This window comes from Palaemon carinicauda, chromosome 21, assembly GCF_036898095.1.
Source record: "Palaemon carinicauda isolate YSFRI2023 chromosome 21, ASM3689809v2, whole genome shotgun sequence".
In the NCBI taxonomy this organism is placed as follows: Eukaryota; Metazoa; Arthropoda; class Malacostraca; order Decapoda; family Palaemonidae; genus Palaemon; species Palaemon carinicauda.
The window spans coordinates 90,990,471-91,000,470 of NC_090745.1; the positions used below are offsets into that span (position 1 = coordinate 90,990,471).

At 33.6% G+C, this 10,000-nt stretch overlaps 1 protein-coding gene and 1 long non-coding RNA gene across 17 annotated transcripts in view; one reads left to right on the forward strand and one right to left on the reverse strand.

Moving 5' to 3' along the window:
• The window catches only part of LOC137615326 (uncharacterized), a 318,404-nt gene that overhangs the window by 239,389 nt on the left and 69,015 nt on the right, over nt 1-10,000 (forward strand). For all 3 annotated transcript variants that reach the window (XR_011039221.1, XR_011039222.1, XR_011039223.1), the window contains one exon: nt 2,914-3,070. This is a non-coding gene — a long non-coding RNA (uncharacterized lncRNA). The remainder of the gene's footprint in view (nt 1-2,913; nt 3,071-10,000) is intronic.
• The window catches only part of LOC137615324 (homeotic protein ultrabithorax-like), a 1,252,187-nt gene continuing 1,245,263 nt past the window's right edge, over nt 3,077-10,000 (reverse strand). For all 14 annotated transcript variants that reach the window (XM_068345115.1, XM_068345095.1, XM_068345107.1 and 11 more), the window contains one exon: nt 3,077-5,021. In XM_068345115.1, coding sequence (XP_068201216.1) covers nt 4,771-5,021 — 251 coding nt within the window. In that variant the 3' untranslated portion in view covers nt 3,077-4,770. The remainder of the gene's footprint in view (nt 5,022-10,000) is intronic.

The following is a 10,000-nucleotide window of genomic DNA, read 5'->3' on the forward strand; positions in this document are numbered from 1 at the left end:
CACAGGGTCCTCTTCATCACTTCACCTCTGGATACACGGCACATGGGATCAATAACAACAAATGCAAGCCAGGTCATAAAAAATACATTGGTAAGAAAGCCAGAAGCACTATGCAATACTTACAAGCGTCTATTTGGTTCCGATACTGCTTGGTATGCTTTACGTATATTGTTTTCTTCACGTTTGTATACAGGATTACAAAATATAGAACACCTATGAATATTAAAACTATCATGATACAACACAACTGCTCTACAAAAATCCAAGAATCAGCTGTTTCGCGATTACACATCAGGTTCCACGCCTTGTAAATTGGATACAATCCGCATGTACTTTAGTTTATTATTATTATTATCTAATAATGGATACATGTAGGAATACATCATGATCATCATGGGAACGAATAAATTATAGAAAAATCTTCTTGAGAAAAAAAAGGAGAAAATAAAAAGTGAGTGTTTATCTTTTTTCATGAATAAAGTACGAGTGTATGAGACCTAAAAACTAATGAGTTGACCATACAACAGCATGTTTGGGTATACCATAGTGATTCTGTAACAATCAAAAAACAATTTGTTCAGCACAGTATGAGAAATACCCGACTGTTGTCTTTAATACTCTACGCTTGAATTAAACCTAAAAGTTCAGTCACACTTCTATATAACACTACACATGTCATTACACTGGCTACAGGCTTTCGTTGGTTGAGTATGATAAGTTTAGTATACACGGCTCGTATACATGGAGTTGAGAAAATAACACTGAGTGTATTTCATTATTACTAAAGAGGAAAATACCCTCGAGAAAAATATCATCTCTTCGACAGAGAAAAGACTTGAAAAAAGAGAAAAAAAAATACATTGCATAAAAAAATAGAAATGGTAAAATGTCACCAAACAACATAAACTTAGTGTATAATAATAATAATATGGATACTAGTCACAAGTTATTAAAATCCCTCAGGGTCTCGGTTGTCGTTTTCGTCAATCGGCCGGCTTTTAGTTGACTTGTTTCTTATTTTTACCTTTTTATTTAATAGATAGTTTGTGGCAAGAAGGGGCCTATTATTCCAGTTCACTCTTCTTGTTTAAAAAAAATTCGTTCTTCGAACTGTAAATAGACTAACATTTAGACCTTACTTACAACATCTCCACACAAGGTACTATACCGAGTGACGGATCACTCACTACCTCTACATTACCAAGATGAATACATATGAAGACAGAAGTGAGAAATAGTTCCACAATATTAAATATTAACATTAGTATTTCAGTACTTACAGAGAGAGAGAGTTGACGAAGACCCACATGTGTTGCAATATTTCAAGTTATTCTAACATAATTATACAAATTATTGGGTAATAATTCAGATAAATCATCATATTTATCAGCAACTGATTGTATCTGGTATGTAACCATACAAAAGTAGAAGCAAATACCTGATAATAGAAAGAAACCCTTTTTAACTGTTAAGTTTGTTCAAAAGACGACCTTTTGATAATTTACTCGTAATGTGAATTTGGCAACATTTTTTAAACCACGGGAACGTCACCTAAGCAACTAACGTTAATTAGAGTTTTCAGGCTTGAATTTTGTTTCTTGCATCACATTTTCATTTTTGACGTTAAAAGTAAAGTAAAACTCATTTGACTTGAAAAAGAAACAACTCCAATTAATGAAAATCGGTTAACTGACGCTGTAGATTAAAAAGTAGGATTTGTGTTCGTGCAACTAATCCCTGAATTTACCTCTGTCATACTCTCGGGTATCTTATCTCCGCCAAATCATTACATTCACTACAACAAGACATCAAGGTCCCAATCCTACCAATCGTTATACAAACAAATCTCAGACCTGTTCAGTTAAAAACCTTATCCAAAATATCCAATTCAAAGATAAAATAGCTATAAAAATTCTTAACTTTTTATCAAGAAATGCTAACCTCAAAGAAAGACTCCTTTCTAAGTGAAAGGAAGAATATGAGATCTTTCTTTCATTACAAAATATGCCTCTTAGATTTAGAATAAATTATATTTATTTTGACTTGCAGTTGTTTGTATGAGCCAATGGTAGTTGGACAAGCCTAACCTTTAGTTAGACCAATATTATAATTGCATTCCCTAATTTACGAAATTATATATTCCAAGAAGTTTTGGTATTCAAGACATATTTCTTGCAAATATTGGCAGAACAACTCAGGAAATTATCTGCCTTTTGGTAATTTTGACAATAATCCACAATAGATGGCCAAAAGAATAAATACTCTTCCTAAAAAGTAAAATAATTAGGAATACAATTAAATTAATCCTAAGTTACTCTGCCGTAATCTTTTTCTTTCCTAAAATAAAAGAAAAAATCCTATTGCACGGACCTAACACCCGTCTGATAAATATTCTGTGCATTTAAAAATAACAGATCTAATAATGTTGCTATTGGGAAATTGCCCCTTCCATATCATGCACAGTATTTAGCCTATGTTATCCAAACTGGTTCCATCTGTACAAGAGACCAAATACAACCTTAAGTTGAGAGGAAGCTACATAGTCTTATCCTGTCTTTTTTTCACAAAACTCAAATTGAAATATGATTTGAATGATTTTGAAGAGACGGACAAGCTTTTCTCATTATTATACAACAAAATATTCTGATTATCAGGAAACTCAGAATTCACAAGGAAAATAAATCTCACGCTAAATCATTCCAAACCATCTTTTTGATTTTCCATTCAATAAATCTGATCTTAGTTTCTTCTTACAAAAGCATCTGGAAGGAAAAGGAACTGATTTGTGCAAGTGTTTTTATTTCTAGATCATGTTAAGTACTTGTAATTGAAGGGCCATAATTCTGCCCCTTTGGTAAGAAAAGTATTTGCATCGTATATTCTACTTATTTATATACATATCAACTGTTTCAGATGTAAATGGTGAGGGTGGGTGTTCGGCCTTCCAGAGACTTCCATGCAAGAAACATTTATCTTCGCAAACCTAAACCATAATAAGAAGGACACCATCGTCAGACTTGGCTCACACTACATTCTAACTACATAAATTATGAAGACTCAGCTTTGGAAGGTACAGTTTTCAAAAGTATACTCTTGTGTCGAAAGATGTTTGGATGGAAGTGGATGATGAGTCAATCTGTGAGTGATGTGTGTATGGTAGAGGACTGGTGAATAATGGAAAGGGAGATGATCATGAAGAGTTATAAATACGGATACTTCAAGCATGACTGGATTACTCATCAAATCCTTGTACAAAATGAGTGAGTAGATAGTTAGTAACTGTCCCTAATGAATAACCTTGTACCATAAAACGATTTATTCAGCAGCGCCAAGGACTCGTTAAATATCACAACAATGCCTTCCATAGGTGAGTCTCTTTACCCGTCCGTCACAAGCATCACACAGTCGGCAGAATAGCATTATATGGGCAACAATGGTATAGCGCGAAGCAGACGCAACACTAAACAATCGATTACGTACCCAAAAAAGAAACAAAAATATGAAATATCATTGAGCACAATATGTGGATACTTTGTGATATGGACTGGTTTCAAGATTGCCCATACAACTATTCCTTCCGGAAAATGACAACCTTGTTAGAGAGACCTCTTCTATAATTGGACGCTCAAAGTAGGTGGAAAGGATACTACGTCCCTATCTTTATACAGATATATATAATATATATAAAAGAAATAAGAATAAAAAACTGTAAAGCCATCATTGCTCATGTACAGATCATCCTACCACAAGAACAACTGAACAGTTCACCCCTGTAGATTCTAGCCACCTGCTTATAAAAGACCATCTATAGAAGGTGTCAATCATTGAAACAGGGAATCACCTCGGAGGAGGGACCATCTCTGCGGATCACTTCTTTTTTTATATTATTATTATTACCATTATTTAAAACCTCTTTGTGGTATACACTAGTAGTAGTCAATAACACCTAATCAATTTTCACCTCCACTACAATCTAGCATATATTATATATACTGGGTTGTTCCTAGTGGGAGACATCAATTTTGTATCGAAACTCATTCTTATTTTATACAAACAATACCAGAGTAGGAGAAACATCTGGGAACGTTACGTCATCAGGTTTAAACAGCTAGACTCTCCTACGTGATTTTTCTTTTTTTTTAAGTTTTTTTGGTACTGGCTAGCGAGGGGACTGACGCCTGACATGGTAGGGATTGAAGTAAGTTTGTCAAATTAGACATTTCGGAGGGAGCTAAAATTTGGTTGTAAACTCCCCTAGGTCATGGAATGATTGTAGTCTTTCCTGTTGACTGTACTGTCGTTGGGTGAAGGAAGGTATCTTTAATTTAAATTAGTGATAAACAGAGAGAAACACATAGAGGTCACTGCAAATAAGGCTTATCATTAATGTGAAAATAGAAACAGATCAAGAGAGTATACCACGTCACTGCTTGACCCGGCTCCCGAAGCCCCTTTGGTACTGGCACTCGTCGTAGGCTATCCCGGCGTGAACACCAACTTAACACATGATTATACTTTTTTATTTCTTTTATCTTTTCTAACTTCTTGGCGCCTTGAGAGACGTCACCTCATAGCTTACATATTGTAGTCACTGGTATATCCAAAAAACTTTTTTGCCAATAATTGGAGATGCACTGTACAAATGGAGCACATATACGTAAACTATGTAAAATAGCACTTAATTATCCAGTATAAAATGGGTCACACACTCTTCACTGGCACTTTGCATACCCTAAGTCAATATTTGGCAACCGAGCCACAGCACATAGGTCACTGTGTGGGGGATGTGGGTGTGGGGGTCTCTGATGAGAGGGGATTTCCATTTTCCACTTTACTCTTATTTTCTTTCTTCCACTTCATCCTACGATTCTGAAACCAGATTTTAATCTGGCGTTCCGTGAGACACAAAGCATGTGCGATTTCTATTCTTCGCCGCCTCGTGAGGTATCGGTTGAAGTGGAACTCTTTCTCCAGTTCGAGGGTTTGGTAGCGAGTGTAGGTCTGTCGTCCTCGTTTCCTTTCTGTAAAGAAAAACGGTCTAACATTAATATTACTGTATTAAAATCCTGTGAGCAAAAAAAAAAAAAAAAAAAATAAATAAAATAAAAAATAAAAAAAAACAATCAAATATAATAGGTTTTACGGTATTCTGATGTAGCTTGTATTATTTTGGGTGAAGACATACAGTTTTTTATTAGATAAATACGGGAAAACATATCCTAATAATGTGCTGTGTCCTGAATAGTGAGACAGTAGGAAAATTTTAATGTTTACTACGAAAGTAGCGAGGCGTATAAATAAACGTAATCCAAATGATTTAACGTGAGTGGTGTTGCAATACACTAACACCTCGTGTTTATGAGACTCATGATACTGAATACGATACGATCATTATAGATGTTATCAGATCCTAGAGAGATCATTGTACTTAAACTCGTACTACATGTGAAACACAGCCACTGAATTACTACAATAGTCATACTCTAAATTCAGCCATTACATTCTTACGCAAGAGTTTACTAACAAAAGTCATTTCACATTCCCTCAGAAAGCATTATGTACGTGAAACCTTCCCCTTTTTGCAGCTAATCCAGCATGTATTCATTTTGATGTGACAATTAAATGAGGAGTTGTTATAAAAAAACACACACAGAGGCTATATTTAAAACTAAGGTGGAGTAACTTTTCCTCCTTAAAATGCATGCAGTAACGTATCGAGAAACGGATTTAGCCTCGTAAAATAAAATACCCATACTAATATTAATGATGATGATGATGAGGTTCATGAGAGAGCATGCTTCTACCAATAGCACTAAACTGTTCATAAATAACTTCTTATGCCTCTTCGGTTCATGTTTGATAATGCATATAAAACTGTAACTTGTTCTTTAGTTACGATCTTTGGCATTTAAAGATCAACATAGGTAATCTTTATTAATACGGATTTACCCATACCATTATGAAAAAGTAAAGAGTACCTAAAAATTGTCGCCTTTGGGGCATTTATAAACATTAGATACAATTAACTTTTATCATTTTATAATTTATAAGACAAATATTGGGGAATTACTTTCTTAATTCATAGTTATAAATTGCTTTCACAAAGATGTAGTTGCTTAGGGTTCATTTAAATCATTTAAAGATCTGTAATCTTAACCATTTGACTTTTAAAGGGCAAAATATTTATTGGGTAGTTACCAATTAAAAAATCATATTTTGAACGATGCAACATATTTCAACTTCTATAAGAAACCTTGACCTTTTTATTGAAATTTTATTTTACCAGTTATTAATCTCCAGGTTACCCCATAAATGTTTTAATCAAGTTTAATTGAAATGTTTCTTTTTTTCGGGGGGGGGGGGAGGATTCACGTGATCCTTCAAAGAGAGAAGATTAAAAAAAAAGGGCAGGTAGACAGTCCAGCCTAAAACCATTAGCAGAGCTAAAAATGAAATAATGTAATTACCGTTTTCTTTAAGGATGATAATTATTTTTTCTAATAAAGATCTTATGTTAAATAGAATTATTCAAAATAGCGAACAAATCTTCGTTCACAAGGATTTCAGTATATGCAGGAGGCCCATTGGTAACATACGATAGTTTTTTTTTTTTTTTATTTCTAGCATATGCTTTGCTTAGAAAGAAAATAGGCGTGGATACACATTTAATAGCTGTTTATTAAATGTTCGTGGTGGAAATTGGTGGATGAACATTTGTTTATCCAATTTGCACCTAAAAGTTTGTAAATTGACTGGTATTCTGGGTGTTAACTGAAGGAAATTTAGAATGATATTACATTAGATAAGGAAGGGATAGAGTTGATTATCAGGGAGGATGAAAGTATATTTACATTCGAGGTATGTACATATGCAAAGTGAGTTTTTGGGAGAAGTGAATGCAAGTTATAAATCGAGTAACGGAAGTCGATTCACATAAAGTTTCAAGTGAATGTTGTTTTTTTAAAAAGATAAACATAAGGTCCAAGGAATAAAGAAATATAAATATTCCAGGCTTCGAAGTCTAAAGAATGCTTTCGCAAGCTCTCTCTAAACCAGGAAAGAGAAAAAATCCAGTATTAACAGGTCGGTGGGTTTCGCAAAAGAACTTATTGGAGAACAATTAGTGAAATTTAGGAAACTTCTACGTTGATTCGTGAGAGAAGGAATAGCATATAATAATGCTGTATACTTCATTGGAATTTTAATATCTTGCAGGCACTTCAAATAGATTGTATATTTTGTCCAAAACTAGACCATTTTACTCAATCATTAAATGCCGAAACTGGCCAAATGTCTTAAAAACTTAGAAATATTTGTTTTATCAAATCCTATTTCCTGAATATAACTATACCATTGCCACTTTCCATTAACCTGACATGCAGTAGTCTTTTTATATATCTAGGCTCGTGGGTTGAATATCAGGACCTTGCAAAGCCTGAAAAATTCTAATGGACTTCAATAAAGACCAATAAATAAATCACCTAGAGTAGGCATTACACAAAATATTGCAATAGATCGAAAAGAACAAATGTACAGTATCATTATTGTTATTACTTTGTTATTACTAGCTAAGTTACAACACTAGTTGGAAAAGCATAATATTAAAAGCCCAAGTGCTCCAACATGAAAAATAGTCCACTGGGAAAGTATATATATATATATATATATATATATATATATATATATATATATATACATATATATATATATATAAATACACACAACATATATATATATATATATATATATATATATATATATAATGTGTGTAAATGGTTAGATAACTTAATTGGGTAAATAAGTGTTTGGTTGTAGCGCTCAACATCAAATATTGCGAAAGTTTTATAGAATTCACTGTAATAAAGCCCTAACCCCCACCCCTACCAATGAAGGGTGGGACTGTGGGCACAATGGCTGAGGGATTCAGTTTTGAGGCTGCGATATGACTTATGCCTCTTCCCAGAGTATCGCCCACATGTCCACCTAGCTGTAACGGGGCATCAGCATCTACGGGGCTCACGGGAAAAATGGTATAGGGTAGCAATTTTGTGCATCATGTACGTCTTACTGATAGGAGGCTGAACATTTTTGGCACTATGCTTTTTAAGAGAAAATATATATAGTGAAATGTAGCCTAAACCAGATGTATGTGGATTTTTAATAACCATGATGACCTTTCCAGTTATCGATTTTCTTTAATTTTCGGAAGGTACTTATCACTATCAGCCTTGAATTCAGATGAAAAAATAAACTGTTCATCCTTGTTATATCCAAATGCACGAACAGTAGTTTGAGAAAGTATCCCACTACACTACAAAGGAGGACATTAAAATCTACACCAACCGTCCCAATAGAGAATATTCCAAATTAACATTTCAGTCTGAACAACAATAGCTTTTGATGAAACGTAATTTTCAACTCTGTGGAACTTATCTTAATTCGGAAAAAATATGTATTGATGAGCTGAAATATATTTGTCTTCTATAGTATGATGGGGCAGTTGGTACCTTTCTCGTGAATCACAAAATGTGAATTCAAATACCACCACACGGAGATAATTTTGACTGTCACAAATACCAAAATATTTTTTGAAAGTTACCAGTAGATACCTATTTATGTAATCGTATTAATTTTTCAGCTAAAGTTCATCTAATTAACGGGAACCATAATGAACTTGGTTTGAAATTTTATTGCAAATATTAAAATCACAAGTAAAAAATAACAAAGTTTTGTTGACAGTATTAGACAGAATATAATTTAAAAGTATCTGGATGCATAAGCAAACCAAAAATTTGAATTTTTTGACAGTAGATTAACGTAAAAAAACTAGTAAAAGATAACTGAAAAGAGCAAGAAAATGGAAATAAAATAAGTTGCACATAGAACATGATAATTAGAGCAAGGGGATGAACACAACTAAAGTCACTGAATTTGAAAGAAATATGAAATTAATTAATATGTGATAAAAGAATGTGCGGAGGAGCCCAAAACTGAAAAAAGGCTACATGGAAAGACTGCGTATCATCAATCAAAGACTGACCAAGTTAACTTTAAATCATATCTGGATCAACCGACACACACAATCAATTTGCGGTTGCATGCGTTTCGAATTAAATGTATCCAAAATCAAATGGAAGCAATAAAGTAATATCTCCTGGAAATGAGTTTGAGCTCGATAAAAGATACATAGAGGGTACATAACGGTGTGGGTTTGTACATGACAAATTTGGCTAATAGTTCTGAATGCTTTTCGAAGTTATAGAAGATTAAAAATGAAAGTACCATTATTATTATTATTATTATTATTATTATTATTATTATTATTATTATTATTATTATTCGATAAGCAGGATGCTATAGCCATAAGGCCCCCCAACAGGGTAAATAGGCCACTGAGGAAGGAAATAAGGAAACCTAGAAGTGTGTCTGGTATACTCAAGTGACAAAACTCTTATTCCTAGTCAGTGGAAGACCACGGTACAGAGGCTATGGCACTACCCAAGACTAGAGAAAAATAGTTTGATTTTGGAATGCCCTTCTACTAGAAGAGCTTCCTATCATAGCTAAAGAGTAGTCCCTCTTCTACCATTACCATATGGAAAGTGGCCACTGAAATATTACACTATAGTAGTTAAGCCCTTATTGAAGAAGAATGTTTTGGTTAGTCTCATTTCTGTCAGGTATATGAGGAAAAAAGAGAATGTGTAAAGAATAGGCTATACTATTCGGTGTATATAAGCAAAGGGAAAACAAATGAACCCCAACTAAAGAGGGATCCATTGTAACACTATCTGGCCAGTCGAGGGCCCAATAACTCTCTAGCATAGTATCTCAACTGGTGATTAATAAACATCATGTTCCACTGAATGAAAAGAAACTTTAATGAACAAACAAAACATCGTATAATAAAAATTTTTAATAAAATCCGAAGGGGAATTTGTCTTCGGGTAAAAGTAGATTTAAATAACTTTAAAGGGCACTAGCCCCAACTTTAAAGGTT